At 40.2% G+C, this 26,377-nt stretch overlaps 1 protein-coding gene across 1 annotated transcript in view; it reads right to left on the minus strand.

Moving 5' to 3' along the window:
• Positions 1–3,022: 3,022 nt before the first annotated feature.
• AUH (AU RNA binding protein/enoyl-CoA hydratase) overlaps positions 3,023–26,377 on the minus strand; it is a 136,160-nt gene continuing 112,805 nt past the window's right edge. Inside the window, exons 6-9 of the mRNA XM_011991204.1 lie at positions 9,969–10,156; positions 6,482–6,532; positions 5,274–5,321; positions 3,023–3,641 (exon numbers count right to left, since the gene is read on the minus strand). Of these exons, the coding sequence (XP_011846594.1) occupies positions 3,564–3,641; positions 5,274–5,321; positions 6,482–6,532; positions 9,969–10,156 (365 nt within the window). The 3' untranslated portion in view covers positions 3,023–3,563. The remainder of the gene's footprint in view (positions 3,642–5,273; positions 5,322–6,481; positions 6,533–9,968; positions 10,157–26,377) is intronic.

The raw sequence follows: 26,377 nt of genomic DNA on the forward strand, positions 1-26,377 counted from the left end.
CCACAGTACTGTTTCTACATTAGGCCTTTAAAAAAGAACTTACATGTTGGTTCCTAGGAGCTCGCTTTGGGGCCCCCGAGGGAACTGCCAGCTCCTGGAGGAGGGCCCATCTCACGTCTTGCAACACGGGCGTGTCCCCAGGGCTGCTGCCGAACCACACGGGTGCATGTCTTGGTCTGTCCTTGACATCCTTTATTTTCCCCACCAGGTCCCCAGATATCTCATGCTGCCCTGAGAATTATTTTGGAAAACAAATAGTGTACACTAAATAGCTTATTAGGTGCTAACGCTCTAAGGGGTAGCTGAATTTTTGGAGGTCCCAAAGAAGACTGAAAATTCAAAGGCAAGCATTTGAAACAGTGATTTTTTGGAGCCTGAGACACATATACAATTGAACAGAGGATTCGACCACCTTCCACCTCCCAAAATACCCCAAAATACAATCTGTATCCTGCTTCATCTACGCAGAAAAGCACCTCTTACATTGTGTTACCAGAATATTAGCAACTAACTTTTAAATGTATTTTTTTGTGAAACATGTATACAGTTAACATACTATGAGAAAATAACTTCTACTGCTATTCTGATAAAGTTCAATACATACTGACGTACGTGTTAGTTAATATTTTACTAGATCGGTAGACAAATAATGGCATGATTAATTATTTCTGAATGTCTGTGTGCCAGGATCTTTGGAGCCCAAATAAGAGCAAATGTAGGGTACATCACCAGAGGTAGAAGTTCAGGTCAAGTGAGGAAAAGGGCTGACGGCCGGCCAGTGACACACCCATGTGCAGGTACACGCTTTTTCTAAGTGCTGATCCATGAATCCACACTCCACTACTTTGGCCTATTCACAAAGCACTTAGCAAGTGCTATCAGAAAAGTAACACTTTGTGACAAGCCAAGTTTTGATTGCTGGAACAACAAGGACAACAAAAATGATTGACAGGAAAACCAAATCCATCATTACTAAGAACAAAGCAAACATGAAATGATCCTTTACATTACAGAAATCAATCTCAGAAAACCTCTTATTTTGGCCATTACTAGAGCTTTTCTCTTGCCTCAGAACTTTAGAAACTTGGAGACCTCTTTTCCTTTCCTTTCATTGACAAGTTAGAAATTAACCAGCTCTAAATAACTTCAAAACCAGTAGGCCTCATGCTCTGAGATAACGGGAAATATTTTCTTTATTTTGCTTTCATCCTCTTACTTCTATCTGTGTTTGACCACTCATCCTCCTTTTTTGAGTCTTCTCTAACGTCGTCTGAACACACGGATACGTCTACTGCATTTTCAGCTGTGCGCACCAACAGGCGGCGTGCTGCACAAAGAGGAGCAGCCCATGCAGGGCCCCTCCCTAGGTAGCATGGCCCTACCCAGAGACCCGTAAGCCTGACTTAGGGGAGGATCAGGATTACTTAGCAGCAAGACTGATACTGAAAGGAAAATCAAGAGAAAGGCAAACGTTGATTCAGAGAATTGGACAGACACTTTTCTCTGCCAAATACATGAAGTCTGCAATACCTTAAGTCACTACAGGACTTTGCTTTCAGATACATTCCAGTGACTTCATCAGAACTTGTTAGGAAATTAAACAGTGCTCTATCAGTGACAGTAGACTAGACTATGAATCCAAGTTAAGAGAAACGACTTAGCACACTCTGAATAATTTTTTCCTAATAACATAATTATTTCCTGCTCAAAAAGAAAGTGGTACTTAGCATGTCATGGAGAGGACAAACTGGCCCTGCAACCTTTAAAGGGCTATGAAAACCACCACCAGCATTTTAGGTGCAAATTATCATGCATAAAACGAACCGCTCAGCAAGTTTATCAGTACACAAGCATGCCTGCCGCCCAACACGACCATCACAGAGAGAGCCAAACGTGAATTTTAATAAGCCCTCTTTATAGTAGAATGATCAGCTGAGCAATTGTCATAAATCCGCAGAGCCGCAGCACCTAAGGTGGTAAAGAAAACAGCACTCACCTTAGTGTCCAGACATTAGTGAAGACACTGCCTACCTTTGTCAGGACAGACATCAGCAGATGGCCAGTCCACATTTGCCTCCTAGAAGAATTTCAGAATTGAGGTTGAGTTCAAATTCCCAAGTTAAAAAATGTAAGTTTCAGAATTTAAAAAATGAAGCCTACATGCTTTCAAACAGCAATGAAGTCGTCATGATGAGGATGTAAATCCACAGTAAAATGGGTGTTTATCTGATATACGGAAATGTGAAAGGAGGACACCTTAAGGACACAGCTGGGCTGCACCACAGTGAAGCTTGCTGTAGTGTTCAGCGGGCAAGGGGCACTCCCAGGGACGTAGTCTCCAGCATGACCAGACTCAGACCTGGCGCCAACTAGGAAGGCAGTGTGGTTTGGTAAAATGAATGTAAAGTAGAGCTATCTCAAATTATTTAAGGGCAACAGAATGTTCTCCTTCCTTTTTCCACGGCGAATTCTCCAGTTTCCGATGTCCCACACACCTACCAATGCCTACTTCCCAGGTACGGCTACTCAGGCACGCAACCTGGAGGTCCCTCTGTTTACGGCTTCTTAGCCTGGCCTGGGTAGGAAGGCAGGTGTTTGTTAGGACAAAGGGTTGTTTTAAGTTCACCTCTTTCCCTTACAGAAATTGGATGCAAATACCTGAGGGTAAGGAAGCAGAGAACGGTCTCCACTTTAATCCATGATCCCAAGCCATTTCCATGCTCCAATCCTGGCTGCCCCACTTTCTTTCCTCCTTTGTGTGTAAACATCATCACCTTTCCTAGGGCCGGTGGCCAAACCACTTGCTGGGCGGAGGTCCTGCAAGTCCCACTTCACCAGGTCTCCTGTCCGCTTCGGTTCTTTGGCTTCAGTCTTTGGATTAATTCTTCACCTTCGATACCGTGTTACGGGACTGATGATGTAAACAGGTTGCCTGACAGAAGCAGCAATGAAAGGGCTGTTTCTTCTAAAGTCCAGCATGCAATGATTTAGTCAATTCAAAAAGAATGGGGTAAAAGAAAAATTCCCATGTTTTCTTTTCACTGACTTTATTTGTGTTAGGTAGTTTTCACTCAGAATATCTATCAGTTCATTTTTCAGGTTTAGATATATGTATATGTATCTGTTCGTATGCATTAATTACTTAGAAACTTTATTTGGTATAACTTCACATTTTTGGTATATAGAAATTTTATTTTCTTAATGCAGCACAGTAGACATACAATCAATATTATTCCCTAGAATGTGCAATATATAAATTATTCACATTAAAAAATTAAGAACAGAAAGCCGCATATGCAGTAAATATTTAAAAATGTATATCTAACTTAGATTCTGTTTCTGACAATATACACTACTAGCTTTACAAATCTGAATGAATATGACATTTACACATTTGAATGAAGTACACGGATGGGTCCATTCCAGATGCTTGCTACACTATATGAATAATTTGCTCTTCACTTTGGTCATTGAGATTCCATGTGCTGAGGCATACAGTGGACCCGAAAGACACTTCCAGAAGTACATTTAGTACATTGGCATCTTAAGAATTTCTCTTCCTTTTATTCTCCTTTATAGTGAGGGGGCCTTTTCTCTTTAAAGGCAAGAAGACCTTCAAGTCTGTCTTTCGTTGGAATGGTCTAAAAAAACAAAATATTAAATATGTCAAAAATGTTAAAACAGCTGTAAAAGTTTATCAAGCACTATCTAAGAAAACTACTTAAAACCACATTCTAAAATTTTAAAATCTATCAGTCACTTGAACAATTCTCCTTATTATGTAACCAAACTCATCCTCCTTACTCCAAGTAGTTCTCTACCTCATTTTGCTCTTCTTTTTCTAGTTTCCTAACAAGGTGGAAGGTTATTATTGATTTAGATCTTTTCTCTAATATATGCATCTAATGCTATTTCTATCTAAGCACTGATTTCAATATATCCCACAAACTTTGAGAAGTTGTATTTTCATTTTAATTTAATTCAAAATATTTCATAATTCCTCAGGACATTTTTGACATACAACATTATTTAGAAAGGTGTTGTTTAATCACCCAATATTTTGGGCTTTTCTAGCAATCTTTCTTTTATTGATTTCTAGTTTAATTCCATTGTGGTCTGAAGAATACCTTGTATAATTTCTGGTTTTTATATTTAGTTAAGTTGTAATTTATGGCCAAATGTGCTTTTAAAATTTTTCTTTGGGCTCTGAGTCTATTTCTAAGACGTGCAGTTCACTTTCCTCATGGCATGTACTCATCAATGACAGGTGGTGATGTATATATACAGGCTGTGCACAGAGTCACACTCTAGATACTGCTCCTTTAAACAAGAGCTCATGCAGTTTCCAACTCTCAGGAAAGGTAGAACAAAACTTTTTTGCTATTTCAAATGCCCTAAAACAAAGTTCTATCTTTCAGAGAAAGATGAAAAAGGGAGAACATTTTTTTCCTCTACTGGGAGACCTACTAATTTGTATGCATTCATCCCTCAGTATCTGCAGGGGATTGGTTACAGGACCTCCTGCAGATGCCAAAATCTGCAGATACTCCAGTCCCTTATATATTAATAAAATGGTATATCATATTACCTATGCACATCCTCCTGTATACTTTAAATCATCTCTAGATTATTTATAATACGTAATATAATATAAATGGCATGTACACAGTTGTTACGTTGTTTAGGGAATAATGATAAGGAAAAAAGTCAGTACATGTTCAGTACAGATGCAATCATGCTTTTTTCTCCCCTGAATATTTTCAATTTATACTTGGTTGAATCCACAAATGCAAAACTTACAGATGAAAAGTGCCGGTCGTGTAAAAAATAAAACTATAATTTCATTAGTGAACTTTCAGTGGGCAGGAGAAAAGGCTCAGAAGTTCAGGAAAAGCCAAGGAGTCTCATCCCAGGTTGCGTGGGCCGGCACACGCTCGCCACCACTCTCCTCCACCTCTCTACACTGGAGTGGGAGACCAGAGCCATACGCGCAAAAGAAAGCATAAGCCTAGAGAGACAGCTCCTGCACACCCAGGACTGACTCAGTTACTCTAAGAGTTTTCCAGATTATACAGACAAGAGACATTCCTGTGGAACAGAATCAGTCACAGCAGCTGGTAACAAATAGCAAACACAACTAATTTCAACCCATTTGTATGATTTTGGAATGGGCACAAGGGTAATCTTGCTCAGTGAAATTCATTTGAATTATACAAAAGGTAAATACAATTTGTAAGGGTCATCCTCATTGAATCTGTGATTGTATTACATACCTGAGCATAACAAGCTTCTTCTATGGCTAACCCTGTTACTAAATCGACCTGAGAATAAAAACATAATCCATTTCAGCAGAAATAACTTTGTAAAACACGGTACAGTCAACAGAAATTCAAACTGAATAACCCTACCCCCAAAGCCCCCAATCCTTTGATACAGTTCAGCAGACAGAGTGTGACCAACATGAGACTCAGAACCAGGCTTCCTGGGTTCGTCCGGACTCCGTCACTTGGGAGCTGAGTTACTTGGGGAAGTTATTTAACCTCTCTGTGCTTCAAAGAGGCATGTCTGAACAGGGGCTAATTATAATGCTCACCCAATGCGAGAATTGTGAAGACTAAATGAGTTAATCCAGGTGAGGCCTTTATATTGCAACACACACACACACACACACACACACACACACACACACACTCACGATGCTTAGTACATAGTAAGGGCTATATAAGATATTTGCTATTAGTATTGTTACCATTATGTAAATATTTAAATAAACCAAATACTTTTGCAAATTTATGAAACTGTATTTACTGCTAATAAAGTCCATCTCTTTTTACTGCTATACAGCCCAGGAAGATATGGAGGTTACTCAGTCTGCAAGAAGGAAGCACTTTTCTTCAAAATACCCATAATTTAACCAAAATTTAACAACTGCCATGAAAAGTCCAATAAATGGGTATGTGCACCATCTCCTCCTCCCTGGCCTGGGACCTCCACTCTTTTGGAGTCATCTCCCTGGGGTACCCCCAGGACACACAATGGATTCACCTTGCATTGCGTGTGCCTCCCTGCAGAAGGCACACTGAGAAGCAAAGGTAGAGAGAGCTAGTTCTCCTTGGAATGTTTTACATAATATAATACCGATGCTAAAAATACACAGAATGCCCTGTCCCTCTGGTTTTCTATGAACTACTAGCCAATAAATCTGTCTACTAACTCGACGGCAAAAGTAATGAGCATGTCATAAGCTTCAGGGCACTGATAAAATTACTGAATTCTGTGCTTATGACACTGAATTAGCAATAACCATAAGAATGAAATAAATGACGTAGCTGCAAGGAACTTCAGTAGCTTTCAGTAATAGTAGCATTTAAACAACCATATTTTAGAACTTAAAAAAAAACGTGGAAGTCTAAACATGGTTCATTTAAATTAAATCTCCACTCTCCATTTCCAAAACAAACTCAAACATTAAGGAACCTACCTCCATCCCTTGATTAATTGCTAATTTTGCCACTCTCATTGCAACAGGTCCCTAAAATTCAAATTAAAGAAACAGACTTTAATTATTATTTATGCAAATTATGTCGTATATCTCAGTAAAATTCAGAATTCCCACCACTGGATCCATGGCACAGCCAGCAATGACTGTCAGACACTAGACGGAAAATTTTCTGAGCCTTGCAAGGCTATAATTAAAGAGCAACTGCAACAATTGCATCAGCACATTATTTAGATTCCACAATGTTCTGTTATGCTGCAAACTCCGGATCCTTAAAGGTGAGCAGGTAGTGCGTGTCCAGCTGTGAGCTTGCTGTTCTTCAGCAACACTTCCTAGAAGTTAAGTAGAGGAAGGAAAAGGAGGTAAGGTCTTCGCCTCAGTACCATACCAGTTAGGGGTTTTGACAGAAGCTTGGGCCGGGGATGAGGCTGTTGCTATTGATTAAGGTGAGGTTCTGATATCATCTCTTTCAGACACTGGCTCCCTATCTTTCCTCCGTTAGCCTTGATAACTAATAGTAATGATGGTGGATTAATCAAGAGTGTCCTCTAAGCAGTGCTCCCACAGCACAAATAAAATTGAAGTCTACATAAGTCTTTCAGGATGTAGGAGAGTCACTGAGGAATGAACTGGATATCTGCTGTGAGAAGGAAAATGTTACCTGTGTCTTGCAGAAGCCAAACTCTTACCAAGCTATCCTACCTCAGATGGAATTTCATTATGTGATCACATTTTAAAGTCCTAAATACTGTTTATGGGTGATGAATGTGAATCCAATGCTATATTTTGAACTGAATGCTCTTTTGAATTAAAACACAAGGTAGTCTCTAAACAACAAGCACAGCAAAGGACTCTTGGATGGTGACATGGATGAATGCATGAAAAGACATGTTTTCCTATCAAGGAGTTTCCATTATTAAATTTGACCTATCTAAATTTTCTTCCAAATCATGTTTACAAATCTTTTTCAAAGGCCACAATTTCCAAGGATATACTTGGTAGACAAGTATCTTATTGATAATTCTTCCCATTGTGATTTGCCTGTGTGGTAGACACCAATACCATTTTTTTTCATGATAATCAATCCATTTCATTAAACAGTGTGCTCCTCTAATTTTTCCATTTTCATCGTCAACTGACCAAGAAAAGGTGCTTGTCAAACTCCTAGAGATGCACACAAATCCCCATCCTTCCTGTGGAAATGCAGATGTGGACTCAGCGGGTCTGAGATGGGCCTGACATTCTGCACGTCTAACAAGCTGCCAGGAGATGCCCAGGCTGCTGGTCCACAGGCCACACTTTGGGAAGTAAGGTTTAGAAAACCGTGAGAAAAACAGGAAAATTCAAAATGCTATTAGAGACAGTGCTTGATTTAATGTTTCCCCCTTTAAAACATAAAACCAATGCCTTTTCTCCTTTACAAGCCTTTTTTTCTCAGATAAATGGAAGTAATATATCACCTAGAAACACTAATTTTACAGAAGCTTTCAGTTACCTGGAGGACTAATCATTTGGCAACAAAGTAACAAACATAAAAATAAAGATGATTCCACTCAAACTTCATTTGGTAACTTGTGCACATAATTTTGCAGTCACATATTTTCTGAAGTAACTCCACATCTGCTTATACATTTGACCTGGAGGAAAATTAATTTTAACAATCAACATTCTGAAGGAGTGTCCTTCAAATGAAAGGTGACAAAGGCACACGCGCAGGGACTGTGATGACGGCTGGGTGACCACACAGTGGGATGCGGCTCGACACACTGGGAGTGGAAGGAGGGAGCAGAGGGGAGGACGCTGCTCACGTTCTCAGGCGGGGCGGTGTGTGGATGGTGGTGGCATTTGCTGCATGGTGGTCACAGGAGCATCATGGGAGAGACAGCAAGTCAGGCCCTAAGGGGATAATAAGCTGCCTATAGGGAGCTCTGAAGCAGAGAACTGAACGTCCATGTCAAGAGGCCAGGAGCAGGCTCTGCAGATTATCAGAACTGGAATTCCGCCATAACCTTTCTTAAACATACCCCTTTCAACTGAGATATGTTTTGGTCATAAAGTTTTAAGCCAAGCTAAGTTATAACACCAATATTCAGTCAAATTATTACTCTCCTGATACTTGTACCTTTAATTTCTCTTTAGGTAGAGATTTCTCTATATCTGGGGAGAATAAATAAGTTTGTAGTGAGAATCTTTTCTTTTTAAGGCAAAAATCTTTTTTTATTTGCTTTCTATCAATCCAACAAATACACATTGAGCATCTACTGAATGTATGGCTCTGCATTACCTTACATGGGGAATAAACTATGTAACGGTCCTTCCCTAAAAGAGCTAACAGCTCCTAAGTTAATTAAGAAGGACCAGAGCGTCAATGCCAGGCAGTGTGGTTTTAAAAACTGATTCAGCAGGTGCATACCAGCAGAGTGGGGCCTGGTTTGTCAGCAAAGGCTCCTGTGCTGAGTGCCAAGAATACTTTCTGAAACTGGATGCAAGACTCTGAACAAATGTGAACATTCATGCATTTTTTAAAAGATTCAAATGCATGAATTTGGAATCTCATGGCATTCCCAAAAAGATCCACAGCTCACAAAAAGGTTATGAATTCTGTTTGAGTCAAGCAACCCTGAGTTAGAGAGAAAAACTATTTTGACTCCAGAAATGGTTAGGGGGTTATAAAACTTCAAATTCCACAGGAATAAAGAAAGATCACTACTGCTTACACCACAAAAGAAGACCCTTTCTCTCAATTTAAAGCCCTTTAATCTTGTGATTTCAGACCAAAGGCATATTTGAAAAATATATCTGAATGGGTGACAAAAAGCTTAAAAGAGGACTGTCAGTGCACGGCGACTGATACCACTCCGGAGTCAGCCATACGCGTTGTGTTCTAGATTTTGAAAGTGTACTTGTGGGAAAGCACAACAGAGTGAAAACGATGCCTACACCACCATAAGCACACACACACACAAAGACAAACAACTACTGCTTTTCAAGCAGGCTCTTCAGTTTTCAAGTGAAGCCACTGCAATGAAAGTCCACTGTGGCACAACAGACTATGGTATCTTACTAGAAAACAGCATATTTCAATGTATTTTGACTTGAGGTGGCCCAGTGTGACAGCCAGCCCTATCACTCTTTCTCTCCATGGCTACGGCTTCCGTTAGAGCGTTCAGCTGGTGAGCACATTAAAACACCTGGCTAGGAAGTTGTGCACACGTGACAAATGTTGTCAAGGGATATTTTATCAAAGTATGGCTACGAGAAGACCCTTGGAGCATCTTTAAAGCCTCATCGGAATTCCACAGGATCGTAGTGTTTATCTCGTGTAACCGCTCTAGTTTTACACAGCCCATGCACCCCTTTACTTGGAAGCAGGCCAGGGACTTCTTTGGTAGGCAAGGTGACTGCTGTTTTAGTCAAAGTGTTATAAAATTTCCTAAAATGAGAAAAAATACACTCTAATGAGAAATACCTGAGGTAAAAACTCTCTGGCCAGGTCCAGGGCCTTTCTGTAGGCAGCATCTCCCTCTTGGTTCTGTTCTAGAACGTGGCTGATTAAGCCCACTGCTTTGGCTTCTTGGCCATCGAGGACTCGCGCCGAGAATATGAGCTCCTTGGCCAGGGACATTCCAATGGCACGCGGCAATCGCTGTGTTCCCCCTGAGGGGTGAAGGAGAGAGAAAAGGCAATGATTTGATACCTGTTAGTTTTAACACTTCAGTGTTTCGTATCTTCATTTATAAAAATAAACCAGGGCCAGAAGTTTATATATTAAAATTAGTAGCTGGAAAACTACTTCCGAACAGAATCTAATTTCTTAATTCCCTTATAAAACTAGTAACACCAAAAAAGGACTTGAGAACCTTACACCCTTATTAAGTGATTTTGGCACTATCACCTGCAACCTCTCTGACATACTCTGAGTCCAATCCACAGTCATCACCACGTCAGTAACCATCAGGTGAACAGCAGTGGACAGGCAGTGCCACCCAGTAAGTCCACCGACTAGAAAGGCAGAGTTCCACCAAGCTTGGCATTCTTCTTTCAGCTTAAATAAATCTTAACACATTGTGAGACATTCAACTCATTTTTTTTTTTTTAAGAATCCTTTATGGTAAATATACTGTAAACAATTTTAATTTAGAAATAAAACCAGACAATGACTCATGAAAACAGGCTTTGTCCTGCTGGTAGTTTTTTTCTCAGTGCAAGTTCTGGTCATCTCTGTTAGCTCTTCTCTCAGAGATGCTCTCTCACATAAACACACCCTTTTCCAGTTGGTGAGGAAAATCCACTGTGTGTGGAGTCAGAAGCCATGCATTTAGTTTTGACGTTGCCACTTACCACTTTAGGGACTTCAGGAGTTGATTAACTCTTCAACTCCAAGGGAACACAGTGGGTATATTAGTATGATTTAGGGTAAACCTAGGTCAAAACAGTTCTGCAACAAAAGATGCCTATTTTGCTGAAGATGGCCTAACTCACTAGATCCATGTAAGTATTCACTACAGTATCTTCCAGTGATGAGGATGGGATCTCATTAAACACAAAGCTGAGCAAAAGCAGGTAACACAGGTCTAGCCTCAATGTCTACCAAGAAGAATATGAAAACAGCTTCAACATCAGTGTTCACCTAAATCTCACCTATCAACGGCTGTGCCAGGAAGCAGAGGAGCAGCGGACTGCCCCCTTGCAGAGCAGGAAAAGCAAACTGATGCCCGCCATCTACACAAGCTCACTCACTGGACTTCACCTGGCCTACAAAATTCAAAACTTTTCTTTCTGCATTAGTTAGCAACATTTAAAACTAGATGAGCGATTTTATCTAAAAAACCAACTTCCACCTGTATCAACTGCAGCTGTGCCTTTTAGACACAACATTTTTTCATGTGCCAGTGTCCACCACCCTCCATTACTGCAATGCTCCAGAAAGCGTTACTCCAGTACTTTTCCTTTAAAGGAAAGCAAAATCGTTTCTTGTTCACATCTCTATGAAAAGTGGAAAAAAATTAAAGACCACAAGAAGGCACACGTTTAATAAAGTATGACTCAGTTGGAAGAACAGAGCTTAAGATGCCATTATTAAGCAAACCATATTAAGAACCATAACCAATATTTAGAAAACAGGTAACATTTAGAAAAAGAAACTCTGAATGAATTGCAAAAGGACTCATATTTTCAATACAGATTGTTTTCAAACAAATACAATATGCCACTGCAAAATGCAGTTATTACATGTTTAAGCTACCCAAGTAGTTAGAGATGGTGAGTTTATACAGGTGCTTACTCGATACAGAAGAAAATATGTGTCTGAAGACAATGAAGCATTGACAAATTTAAATTTAACTTTCGACAATGATGTTGCTCAGTGTAGTAAAGATAGGTCTGAGAACTTATGGTATAAGCTGCAGGGAAAAGACAAGCTATTTATGGTGCTTCCAATGGCAGCTGATTAGAACACAGATATAAATATAACTCAGATAACTATATTTACTCATGGAGCTGACGAGAATTTTGATGAGACTGAAGAACTTAACGAATATATATTATTCATGATAAGCGTATTAGGAAATGGTTTTTTCTTGTTCTACGAAAAGTCTAATGTAGACTGGTCAAAATTAACAAATGTGACCCACATTGTTAATGTCACACTTTGTATTCAACATAAACATTTTCCAAGTCCCTGAAGCTCACACTCGTTCATCATGTTGTTCCATTTATAGTATGATTCTGAGGTATGAGGATTTTTGCAGAAACTTAACAGAGTAACGGTCATGTAGGTGGTAACTAACACTATGAAAAAGACCCAGTCCCTTAAGCTGAGGTGCAGACAGCTGGATGCTTTGTTTCCTAAGCTGGATGCACAACACAACAGATGGCTGGCGGGCCTGCCATGGAGGCTAGAGGTATGGTGCAGAAGAGAGCTACCTTTCTGACTCACTGAAACCGATGCATCACAGGAACCAGGCGAAAACCCTCAGCGTGGCTCACCCTCTAACACTGCATCCAGGACTTGACCTTTTCGGATGACATCACAAGCCATCTACTTTATTGCCTCATATAAATGGAATCATTCAGTATTTGTCTTTTTGTGATTCAGCTGTTCACTTAGCATAATGTCCTCAAGATTCACCTCTGTGGCAGCATGTGTCAGAAATCCATTCCTTTTTAAGGCTGAATAACATTCCTTTGTACATATATACCACACTTTGCTTACCCATTCATCCCTGGAAGGATACCTGGGTTGCTTTACCTTTTGGCTATTGTGAATAATGCTGCTATGAACATGGATATACAAATACCTCTTCAAGATCCTGCTTTCAATTCTGCTTTCAATATACACAGACTGGGACTGCTGGATCATACAGTAATTCTAGTTTAACTTTTTGAGAAATCACCATAATGTTTTCCATGGTCACCAAACCATTTTACATTCCTACCAACAGAGAACAAGAATTCCAATTTCTCTACACCCTCACCAACACTTACTTTTTTTTTTTTATAGTAGCCATCCTAATGGGTGCGCAGTAGCATTTTGAAACCCACCCAATAGTCCCATAGACAGTTCTTTTTGGATAAACAAAGAAATTGACCCTTCTGCTGTTAAAGCTTGAAACTTGCATCTGTTTTGAGTTTCTTCCCCAGAGAAGGACCTTCAGGCCTTTCAAAGAAAAGTATCAAAGAACCAAAACTCAGCAGATCACCACACCAGATGACTCCCTGCCCCTCCCTAGCTCTTGTTTTCTTACACATTGTTACATTTCTTCCCTGCTATAAAAACCCCTAGTTTTAGTGGGTTAGGGAGATGCATTTGAGGCTGAGCTTCCATCTCAGCAGCAGCAGCCAATTAAAGCCTTCTTCCTTGGCAGTACTTGTCGTGACAGTGATGGGCTTTCGGTGCGGTGAGCAGGAGATCTAGACCAAACCCCTGGTGTTTTGGTAACAATTTCACTGTGAGTAGTGATGCTTTTCCCTAATGACTAGTGACAAACAGCAAGTTTTCATCTGCTTATTGGCCATCCATATATCGTCTTTGGAGAAATGTCTATTTAAAGTTCTTTGCCTATTTTTAATTTGCGTCTTGAGTTGTTTCATTTGTTGAGTTATAGGAGTTCTTTATACATTCTGGATATTAATCCTTTATCAGATACAGACTTGCAAATATTTTCTCCCATCCCATGGGTTGCCTTTTCACTCTGTTGATAGTGTCTGATGCATAAAAGTCTTTTAATTTTGGTCCAATTTACCTCTTTTTTTCTCTTGTTGCCTGTGTTACCAGTGTCATATCCAAGAAATGATTGCCAAATCCAATGTTATAAAGCTTTTTCTTTATGCTTTCTTCTAAGAGTTGTATACTTTTAGTTCTTATGCTACAGTCTTTGATCAGTTTTGTATTAATTTTTGCATAGGGTATAAAGTATTCCCGACACCACTTCTTGAAAGGGACGTTCTTAAATGATTATACAAATACATGATTTCATTCACTCATTCCCACTGAAATTTTAACTTGTAGAACATGTTTGGCAAGAAATTATCTCGGTTTGCAGAAATCTAAGACTGATGGCCTGAATTATATATATTTTTACATGTGCGGAACTGAAAGTAAACTGTCCCCTCCACCCCTCAGGCATACAAAATTCATGATTTCAAATTTTATAAAAATGATATAATCTGTTCAGTTTACCTTTCTCAATTACTAAAAATACCATGAGCAAAGAACTTTACAAATGGAAGTTACAATGCAATATTGGACAACTAAACATGATTGATATGGAATCTAAGATTTTTACAAATATCTCAGGAATAGTTACCCCAAATGGCAAAACTTTTTATGCCCACATTCTTTTCCAGCTTGAAAGTACTTAAATTTACTAACAGGCATCTTCTATAATTAAACTAAATGAAACTCAGTACTCTTGCTGGTTAAGGAAGTCAAGTAGGACAGAAAAACATCCCAATCCAAAAGACGAGATGTGCCACTGAAATCTTGGTGCAATTATAGCTCAATGTAGCATCCACCTCCTAGGCTCAAATGATCCTCCTGCCTCAGCCTCCCTAGTTAGCACGCCATGCCTGGCATCAGACTGCAAGCTCCAAATGTAAAGAAGAGAACTAGAAAAAAAATTACTTCAATTCACCTTTTCTTAATTCTGAATATCAAACTCTAATATTAACTCAGAGTTAGGTAAAAGTGAAGACAGTGTATCCTATTTCTGTCAGTTGATTGTTTACACCAGGCTTGCTTCATTAGATTAGATCATATAATCTGCTAGTTCCCTTAGGCATCTGAATTCAGGATTCCTAAACAGTCTTGGTAACTGATGAAATTAAGCAGTGGAATTAAAAAATAGGATTGTCCTTCGTGAAATTATAATTGTTTCAGTCTGACAAGCAGCCCTAATGCATTCAAGGTGACAGAGGTCTATAAAACTATTCAAACTCACACTGTCCATCCCAACAGCTTCCAACACAGAGCCCTGACTCCTGGTCAGGATCTGCTCTGAGGCTCCCTGGGCTAGAGCCATATACTCAGGGATTACGACATCAGCAAGTAACACATTCCCAGGACACTCCTGCAGGTACTCCATGGTACTACTGGGTATGAGGAGAAATATGAAGCTAAACTGAGAATTCCAGGATAGCTCACAAGGCTTCCACTAAAAACAAAGATCTCACAGCGACCACAGTTAATAATAGTATGTAGTGTATGACTTTGAATGTTCTCACCACACAAAAAAAGGTAAGTTGGTGAAGTAGTGGATATGTTACTTAGCTTGACTGACTCTTTCTACAATGTTTACGTAGATCAATATACCATGGCCAGGCATGGTGGTGGCTCACACCTGTAATCACAGCACTTTAGGAGGCTGGGGCAGGGGGATAGCTTCAGCCCAGGAGTTTGAGACCAGCCAGGCCAACATAGCAAGACTCCGTCTCTACCACACACAGAGATTCAAAATCAGCCAGGCATCGCATGCTAACTACGGAGGCTGATGCAGGAGGATCATTTGAGCCTAGGAAGAGACGCTACAGTGAGCTATGATTGTGTACTGCAGTCCAGCCTGGGTGACAGAGCGAGATCTGTCTCCAAAAATATAAAAGCAAAAACAAAATTATCACATTGTACCCATAAATACACAATTATTTGTCAGTTAAAAATAAATTTTAAAAAACAAGTGCCTCAAACCTTCCGAGGGGTAGTAAATTTATAGCATTTTTCTTTCCACAGAAAAGCAAGTATAATACTTCTGTCATTTCAACACTCCACCAGCCAAAGGTACTATGTGAAGTTACGTGTACCTACATGACAATATGTCCAGATCAGCAAGCAGAAACTGAGTTCCAAAGCCGCATTACTATGCTATAAAGAAAGAAACTGCCTTGGCCACTGCCCTTCCCTTTCTAATGTGTGAATGCTTAGAAAACACAAGGGGATTTCTAAGGCTTTTGCCTTGGCTGTGTCTGTCAACTTGGAGGTTCTGATTCAGTGGGTATGAGGCAAACCAAAAGTTCTGCATTTCTAATAGGCTCCAACATTCCTCTGAAAAGTTAGCAGAATCTACTAACCCACTGCTCTAAAACAGGAGGTGGAGACATAATTCTCTTAAATTACAGCAACAGAATTTACATAACCAAATAAGTAATTGCAATCATCACCTCACATGCTGTCTACTTGTTTAGGACCATTTTGGAATTCCTCCTTTAAAACTAATTTCACAGATGACAACCCATTTGTTGTCATCTCACTGTCAATGTTCACTCATTGAAGCATCACTACGGAGGGACCCTGTTTTGGTACATGGATACATCCATGAACAAAACAAAGCCCCTGGCCCCCGGCGTTCAGCACTGTCATGGGAAGCCCTGCAATAAAGAAAGAAATACACACAGAGTAAGAGAGCAGGGGGAGACGGAGTGGGGATGGGCACAGTTAAGACAGGATGGCCAGGGAAGGGCTCTGAGCAGGTGACACTGCAACTGAGCAGGAGGAAGCAAAGATTCCCACACAGGTCTGGGGAATGCATCTCCAGGAGGAACATGGAGGGCACAGGTCTTGCGGGAATTGCATCTGATTCACTTGTGGAGCACAAAGAGGTCCCGTGTGGCTGAAATGCACAGCACGGGCAGATCCTGTGGGTCCCATGGGCCCAAAAGGACCTGGGGTTTACTCTGAGGGGGACAAGAAGCCACTGGGCATCTGAGAGCGTCTTCTGAGAAACAGTGGTATAGGACTGTCATTCTTCAATGAAGATTTGAGCTTGTCCACCTAAATAAAAAACAGAAAGAGGGCCTCTGAAAGAAATCTGGGAATAAAGCATTGCAATGGGAATGCACCTGCCATAAACGATGTGTATATTCAGAGAGATAAAGGAAGACAAAGGTTTTTCGAGGAAAAAATGAAGATTATATAACCATTTCAAAATAATTATCCTTGGCTACAAGGATCAATAACAAGTGATGCCAGCCTGAGGTTGGACAGGCAGCTTCAATCTCTATCCATCTACTGATTTCAGGAGGCTTACAATAAATTTCCTTTCCATTTGGGTAGCCAGAGTCAATTTCTACTGCTTACTCTCCAAAAAGATGAATGATACAATAATAAACTACTAGTTTTCTCTTTAAAAAGTCAGATGAAACTGAATGGGAGCTTATCTGTTTTACTTTTTGCAAGTAAAGCTTATTTAAGTTCAATAAATAATTTATTGATTGAGTAACCTAACAAGTGTCAGGCACTGTCCTAGGTGCTGAACTCACAGTGCTGAGTAAGATAGACCATCCTTTACCATTCTGCAGGAGGGGAGCAAAGACAAATGGCAAGAAGCAATGGTCCAGAGAGAAGAGACTGTGAGGAGTTTTACACAGAGAATTTCAGGCAGGGAAAAGAGTTCTCAGACAGTGCACTAGATGACTAATTTAGATGGGGTGGTTGGAGAAGGCCTGCTTGATAAAGGTGAGGCCAATGTCTGAATGATAACCAGACATCCAAATGAAGATCAGGAAGAACACCCAGTGATGAGCTCAGCTGGTACAAAGACGCAAAGGTGAGGCAGAGTATGGCCCATTGAAGAGGAAGGAGACCACTGTGGCTCAGAGGAAAGGATGTGAGGAGTGGCAGGACAGGAGCTTGGGTAGGCGGAGTAGAAGTTTACATTGTACCCTAGGCAAAGTGACACAAAGGCACTGGAGGATTTTGACCAGCAAGTGACACAATTTGATCTGCACTTTAAAAAGATCATGTGTAAGATTGGGGGAGAAGAGATGATAGACACAAAATTAGAGAAGGGTGCCCAGAAGGCAGCTACTGCTGTCACCCAAGTATAACAGGATGGCAGCTTGGACTGAGATAGGGCAATGTAGGGAGAGAGATGTGGAGGACTTGGAATAAGCTTTGTCTGAAATGCTAGTTAAATGGATGCTGGGAGAAAGGAAAGTCAATCTAATGGCTAGATTTTTAGCCTGAGTGTGTGATTGTCCCATATTATGAACACTGACAAGAATGGAGGTGCGGGGGAAGTTGTGCTCTGGCCATGGTAAGTATAAGGTATCTTTTACACATAAGAGTGGAGCAGTCATGTGTAAGACTAGACACAGAGAATAAGGTTTACCAATGATTAGCATCATACAGGTGGCATTCAAAGCCAGGGTCCTGAATAAGATCACTTAGGGGCAGTGTTTAGACAAATGTCAGCAAACCTGGACAGGTGCTCACTGAGGCTGATCAGCTGCCCAGCTGCAGTCAACCATGTTTTATAAACCACCTGTTCTACCACTGTTCACCCTACCTTTCCTTCAATAAAGTTATGTCTGCAGGGGTCTTCTAGGCAAGATACTCTTCACTGAAATAAAGACATTCAGGAATACACAGGTGTTCTTCCAGGATGCTGCCACCTCTACATGTGACACTTGGAGCTATGGCAGCCATCTTGTGACCATGATGGAAGGAGGCAAGGGCAAATTCTCCAAACTGAAGAAGGCACAGCAGAAAGACAGCACGAGGCTGCTGACCTTATCAATCCTGAAGACGCCTTACTTTGTGACAGCTTGTGATGCTACAGGGTATTTTCTTATCGTTTAAGCCAGCTGAAATACGGTTTCCTGTAATCTGTACCAAGAACATCCGGAAGTACAGGTGGATAGAGGAGAAAGATTTGAACGTGCATTTCAGAAAGTGGAACAGCAAACACACCAGGGAAGTATGGCAGTGTTGCTGGGCAAAATTAACTACACATTTGAGACGTGTGATCAGGAGATGAGTTAGCATGATTATCTTTTCCATCCCCAGCAATTTCTAGCTACTTGGTGATAGGGGTTGGGGGGATGGGAGTGGGGCCTGGAACTTGGCCAGGTAAGTACAAGAAGAGAGGAGAGAGCTAAGTAATAGCAATTGTTGACATTACTGAGCAGATACTACATAATAACACTATGTAAATCCTCCCAAGTACTCCAAGAGTATTCACTCACTTAATCCTTACAATTCCCCTATGAGATTAGCGGGAAGGTAGCTAAGGTCATTTGTAAGAAAGTGATTATCACAAAGAACCATGAAATCTAGGCCGTGTGAGGAGAGAAGAGAGGAAAAGAGGGAAATGACTGAGAGTGAAAGTGTCCCCAGACCTGAGGACTTAGTGAGGTCTCAGGAGAACTGGAAGGTGAGGATGCTGCAGAGTGAGAGGCAGGTAAATCGGGATTCAGAACAGAGCAGGTGTGTGTAACTGGAGGTCGTGGGGCGACTGGGCTGAATGGGAAGGAGGAAGAGATCCCTGCGGGTGCAGTCACAGACTGCTAAAATTCAGTTCACGGACAGTATGAGACAAGGTACAGATAATGCTCCTCACGGTTTCTGGAATAAATTTTCTGTGTTTTAAAAGCCACTGAAAAGCAAATATTTGAATGCTGAGAATCCATAATTTTTAAATGGGAAAAACAGTAATTTATTCTTAGCCCACCCAAAAGCTCCAACCAATTTCCCCACAAATCAATAAAATGGCAGGGGGGGAAAAAAAAATAGAAAACGTAAACTGCTATGTAACAGTCTACTACAATTTCTACATAATATTTAGCATTTTAAACACCAACTACCTCCTTATTGAAGTCTTAATGAATTATTTAGGGGATACGTGTATGTGCAGAAAATGAATCTATCAGCTATGGATTATGTTTCCTCCTATGTGGCATTAAACAGATAATGTGATGAAAATAAACAATAAGCTACGTTATAGGTAAATGATGAATGCCAATAATGCTTAGCAAAATTAACAAAGAATTTCAAAACTGTGTACTTATCAAACGAAAAGTCTGGTGGTACAGCAGGGAGAGAGAGAGGCGAGAGTCACTGCTGCTCCCTGGTGATGCGGTAAAGTTGTGTGCCGGGGCAGGAGTAAGAACTGTTCACGCTCAAATCAATTTCTTTCGTTGGTACTCAAGATCCTGGGAGCGGATGGCTCTGACTCGCTGTCTGAAGCCACAGACAAAACAAGAGGATGAAAACACTCAAAATGGATATTTTTGTTTCTTTTGCTTGTGATCTGTAAATAATATAAAAATGAGTTTCTAGTTTATAAGTGGTTGATTCTTTTCATTTATTCACTAGTTTTCAAAATTACAAGATGGTTCCCTAGTATCCTCTAATGCTCAACAGTAAGTTTTTAATCTTTGGAAATCATAATTAACTTATAGATTTTAACCTATTTGATATATGACAACCCACTGCAGTTAGGATCTTTATTGATGCTCAAACTACCCCACCTTTGACCAGTGAGGACTTACTAGATTGGCTCTGAAGTCCTTTTGACATGACCAAAATAGTCATTGATAACTTTCTGTTATCTGGTATCACAAAATGTTCCAAGCTCATCTTATGCCTTTCCTCCTCAGACCTTGATTCCTTTTGATGGAGTTACATTTTTAAATGTAATGCTTTTGCTCATATCATGATCGAGTTTATTTACAATAGCAAAGATTTCATATGGTATGCTCTGAATTCTTTTAAAGATTTTGTTTTGAGGTTCAAAGCTTCTCTTTTCTAACAAATGACAAGCACTGAGGATGAGCATTACTGAGTGAGTATGGGGAATGAGTTTTTTGCTAGTCAGTACTTCACTACATGATGCTACTGGATCACCAACCTTTTCAGTGTCCACTTTATACTAACTTTATTGCTTTAACCACTTTCTTAAAAGCTTGGAAGTCAGCAACAAAATTTTGGGATCAGTTTTTTCAGGGTTGCATAAAGATCACAAATGACCACTGTTAGAAACCAGGTTCCCTCAATGTTTCTCATTTGCTGTCCTCAGGCTGCATCTTCTGTCCTTCAGATTATCTCATGGTCCCAAAAGGCTGCTGAAGCCTTGCAGTCAGGTCTGCAAACCAAATAGCAGGAAGGGAAAAGGGGGAATGGGAAGGAGGTGCTCCATTTTCAAAGCCATTGACTAAGTACCGGACAACAGTATCTGTTTGCATCTCACTGGCTAGAACTTGGCCATGTGTAGCTGGAGGAGGCTGGGAAACGTAGTTTCCTTGCTGAGTGTTTTGCCACTAAGGGAAAATGAAAACGGGTAGGCAATTAGCAGGCACTACCACAAGTGGCGAAACTGTTTTCATCATGTAACAAAATGTCTTCATGTTTAGGTATCACTTGGATAGAATAAAGATATACCTGAAATGTAAGATTACTGTTTATAAATTTTCCATCATTTCATCTTTTTGAGAAGACGTCAAGAATTTTTCTCCCTAGGTAATAATCTCCTGAGATTATACTACTTAAAACACAACTTACTTTGAAGTAGCAACCTGTATTAGCAGAGGCTTAAAGCACAGCAAGCTTTTGCCAGACAAGGCAAGAAGTAAAATGTTTAAAATATCTGGTTATCTCCTGTATTCCCTGCTGCCTCTTGGGAGCAATGAGAACCTTCGATGCCATGGGGAGATGTTGGCGGCAATCTGAGACTACCGTCCCCTTTCCTCCAAGCCCAAAAGACCTAAACTCAAAGTACAGCATAATGTAAAATATAGATGTTACTTCCCCTTTTATATTTACATGTGTTAAAATAATCTAAAGCAAGCTTTATTTGACATTTCACAATCAATTGCAATGTAATGTGTAAAGAACTGACCATACCTTATGACTTTGGATCTTTGGATTATGAAGTATGTTTTAGTAACATTTAATGGTGGAAAATCCAAGCTTTTTGTTCTGTTTTTTTTTTAGCCTTCATCTTTTCCTTTCTCAAAACGGCACAAAGAAAGAAGTCATACCAATAAAGGGGGATGCTCATAACAAATCTTCCAAGTTCAAAGTCATGTGGATACCGAATTAAGGGCATTTACAGATATGATCAGAAGTGATCTCTGACTGCCGGAAGTAAATGTCACTTTTGAATTACTTATAAATCTTCTCTCATAAATAGAAAGTCCCATTCAGGTTGTTTTTTCCTTGAACCATGAGAGGAAACACTGCAGTACAATGCTAGCTTTGGATGATAAAGCCCGCTGCAAACTGATTCCTGTGGAACTCTGTGTCAGACAGCTTAGGCAAGAGCTTTCTTCATACATCAGGGCTTGATGCTTACAAAATTGACTTCCTCTCACTTTACAACGAAAGCATCAGGGTCAAAGAGGAGTGAGCTATGTGAACAAACCTGGCATGTTTACTAGTCTTAGATTGTGTCACAATCATACAAAAACCATAAAAATATTTATCCTGCCATTTGTGACCAATGTTTAAAGTGTTGTCATGCTTCCTATTCCTTGAGGCCTGTTGTAGAGCAATGAAAACACACACACACACACGGACACACAAGGCAGAGGGATGTGTAAGGAGAAAAACCTAGCTGGCTCAACCCCAGCAGAATCTGCCTGAACGATGTCAGTTTGAGCTCTTTGTGGATTATGGTAGAGAAGTCTTCAGCAATCAGGACAGGGATGGGGAAGGAAGGCTGGACATCAAAAATGTTTCTCCAGAGCAAATTAAGCAACCTGGCCACAATTAAACACTTTTGTGATACAACTTTCGTTAATATTTATTATAGAAAGCTTTTTCAACTATTATGCCACACGCTGTTAGAGAAACAGACACACCAAAGTCTTAATCATTCAAAACAAAATTACGCTTATTTTTCAATGTTTACATGCACCTTTAAAGACAAATATTTGCTGATACATTGTGATATCTTTTTAAAAAATGTTTTGAAGGATGTATTGTTACCTACCAGACGAACACAAAATCTTGCTTTCAAAGACTGTCATGGTATGCATCTGTCCATTCTTAGCCAGCTCCCGCCAATAGCACTGTGCACCCCTCTGCCCTTGAGTGCTGTCTTGAGGCTATGAACTCAGGTGCTTGCCCTGGTGGCTCTGTGGGGTCTTTGGAGGCTTCTCCTGCCCAACCCTCTCTCACACCCATATGACCAAGACGTGAGCACATGACTTAAGCCAGACCAATCAACTCTCTCTCCTTCAGCGTGGATCTTGAACAGAGCAATGGAAGGAATGGCTGGGCTAGTAAATTGGAATGAAGGCCTCCAGGTAAGGTTATCTGGAGGTGTACTTCCAGGGGAAGTTTCCGTGATGGTGGAAAGGGTTTGTGTTTGCACTATGTAACACAGAAGTCACTAGCCATATGTGGCTACTGAACACTTGAAATGTGACTAGTACAGCTCAAGTTTTAATTTTTAGTTCATTCTGATCAATTTAAATTTAAATCATCCATGTGGTTAGTGGCTAAAATACTAGATGGCACAGGTCTAGAGTCTCCTGCCACTGAGAGAGTCTCCCTTTTGGTGGCAACATTGGTTTCTGTTCAAAACCAAAGAAACCTGACATGACCTACAGTTCATTTCAACACGCCCAATGCCTTAGTCAATGACGCAGCTGAGGTGAGAAGGCGTACACAACATCCCTACAGTTCATGGCCAGGGTAGGAGGATGCTGCACAGCACAAAGTGGGAAAACAGTCAGCTGATGCCTAGTGATAAGTGTGTTCTGTGGTCTAGACAACCTGGGTCACACAAAAGTGACCCAAGAAGGAAGACATTCAGAATCTAAATGATAATCTTATAAGATAGCTGCTCATCATACACAAGAGAAGTGGTATCGGCCAGCCTGATCTACACTGAGATCTTCCCAACAGCCTTCTGAACATAACACCTATCCCAGGTACATGGAAACTGTCCAGAGAAACAAAACTAATCGAAAGAGGGGATCCAATGGACTCTTCTGTAGCAGCATACATGTATCAGATCAATTACTAGGGCTGCAGTAAGAAATCTACCTACCTACAGTGAAAATATCGTGCCATGACATGCCTAGACAACTATGTCTTACATGTACTGCACTTTTTCATTCTAATCCCTAGTTATTTACATAGACAATATGTTGTATATTATATATAAGTATATGTAATTGATTTAAAGTCATATTAGTATCTACAAATGTATTACAAGGATTATGACTAGGCTGGATATTTTTTCCTTTTTGAGATTTTGTGTTAGGTTTTCCTTTATCAGGTTTTGTGGTAGGTATGTAATATGTATCATGTATGTATAATACATATATACATGTGCCAAATGAACTTAAATACATAACCCAGCCCTAAAGAAAATTCTTGACTACATTATTTTAATGCAGCAACATTTGCCAGAGATATGTTTCATGTTTACCTTACCAGACAAATCATGTAACTACTGAAACGAAATGTCAAACTTCACGCCTTGATATCTACAGATTCCACCCCTTAAGAGTTGTATTTAACATTTTATACTTAAAAAAAAAAAATCAAACTCTCTTAAATGGTGAAAACAAATCAATTCTGTAATATTTCCTAGCCCCACTGGACACTGAATACAATAAAGCATAAACCATGTAGTCTGTTTAACCAAGAAACAGTGTCATCATGTTTAATGATCTAAGTAATAAGAACTATATTATTTATTGTGCATTACAAATTACTCTAAAACTTAGTGGTTTAAAACAAACACTTACTCTTTCATAGATTCTAAGGGGTCAGAAATCCAGGAAGAGCTTGGCTGGGTCTCCTGCTTCCAGGCTCCCTTCCCCCATGGCTGGCAGGCCTTCGCGGTCCCACATAAGCCACATTGCAGGGTGAGTGACTCAAGAAAGCCACAGTCTTTTTACAACCTATCTGAGAGGTGACGTCCCATTGCTTCTAAGTCAGCATGGCCAGCCTCACTCAACAGGCAGCATTACACTGTGTGAACACCAGGCAGCCAGGTTAGAGGCTGCCTACCGCGAGGACAAAGATTGATCAAGCAGTACACACTGTAAGGAGCGTCTTTTCTTCTACTCATCTTTCTTTTACCAAAAAAAAAAAAAAAAAACCCAGTATTTTTCTAGACAATATTCAGAGAGTATTTCCCAAAGTTCAAAATCATCCCTCATTCTTTCCAAATCAAGGAGGAAGTAAAAAGAACATGTGAACCACTTATCTTGAAAAAATAACAGGGGAAAAGTGTGGAGAGAATACTATAGAAAGCATTCCTTTTGGAAGGCTCAACACATGAAAGACGCACCACACTTGCCAACTACAGTCAGAAGTGAAGGAAGTGACACCCTGACATCAACTGTTTTTCTTGCCTTTCTGAATTAACTGTAATGACTGTAACAATAAAGAGTGAACACTCCATTTCATAAAAACTGAACTTTCATGTTTTCATTAAAGAGGGTTCTAATAAAAGACTTAAGATGTAAGTGGGAAATCCCTACTCTCTGTACGTTAGAAACACAAAACATCTGGCTAAGTTTATCAGGTGTTATCAGATAGTAAAATATCAGGAATAAAAGAAATAATATGTAAAAATATTTCATGTTACCTAGAGATGACCAAATAATGGAGTGGACATGAACACAAGAATGTTTCTGATAGTTTATCAAAAGTAGCGCACACGATGAAAACTGAAAGATTCTGGGCATAGCAACACCATTATTAACGGATAAATAACTACCACTTATTGAGAACTTACTAGGTACTATGTAATATGTAATGGAATACATTATGCTTATAATGTTTGAAAGAATCCCATGAGGCCACTATCATAATTATCTTCATTTGACAAATCTGAAAACTGAAGGCTCAGAGCGGTAAGGTGGCACCTGATCCATGTGCACTAGTACATCAGTGGTGGATTAGCTATGTCTCACTCTGCAGGTCACTTGCTTTTCCTAACAGTCAGCTACCTACCACTAACAGAGACCAGAAATCTGAGACCCACAGCTCCTTAGCTATCTTTGACAGGGCTAAGCCACTGTGAGACTTAATCAGCATAAGAATATAACTGGGTAATTAGGACGAAAGGAAAAATGAATTATTACCTATCTCATCTGTTATGAGAGGCAGTGACAATGGCAGAAAGCTTCAAAACAAAATCACACAGCAGTCGGCTCCGGTTGGGCAAGTGTTGCTGGAGAAATGAATTACACAGCAAGGCCCATGCGATGGAAGGGTGCGCAACACTCTGCCTCCTCACGTCGCTGCAGATCTTCCTCCTCGCTCTCTGTTCTCTGTGCTGGCCCACCTCAATCTTATCTTACGGTTTTTTTTAGGGCTAACGCTATGGGAAAAAGCCTGAGACGTGAAAGATGCAGTAGTGACCACGAGGCACAGAACCTGTGCGGAGGGGCCCGAGCCGACATGTCACGTGTCCCACCCTGCACTTTCTGGGGTCTCCTGCTGGAGATCAGCCCGGGTGGAGGGGCCTTTTTTTTTTTTTTTTTTTTTTTTTTTTTTTTTTACTTTGTAACCTTTAACAGAAAATGAGCATCAATATGAGTTAATTAAAACAAGAAGGATATCTGATTATAACTAAAGCTATAAAGGTGAACTAGATAGCTTTATTCTTCATTGGGAAAATCACCAAACACACTGTA

The sequence above is a fragment of the Mandrillus leucophaeus genome, unplaced genomic scaffold (genome assembly GCF_000951045.1).
Source record: "Mandrillus leucophaeus isolate KB7577 unplaced genomic scaffold, Mleu.le_1.0 Scaffold391, whole genome shotgun sequence".
Lineage (NCBI taxonomy): Eukaryota > Metazoa > Chordata > Mammalia > Primates > Cercopithecidae > Mandrillus > Mandrillus leucophaeus.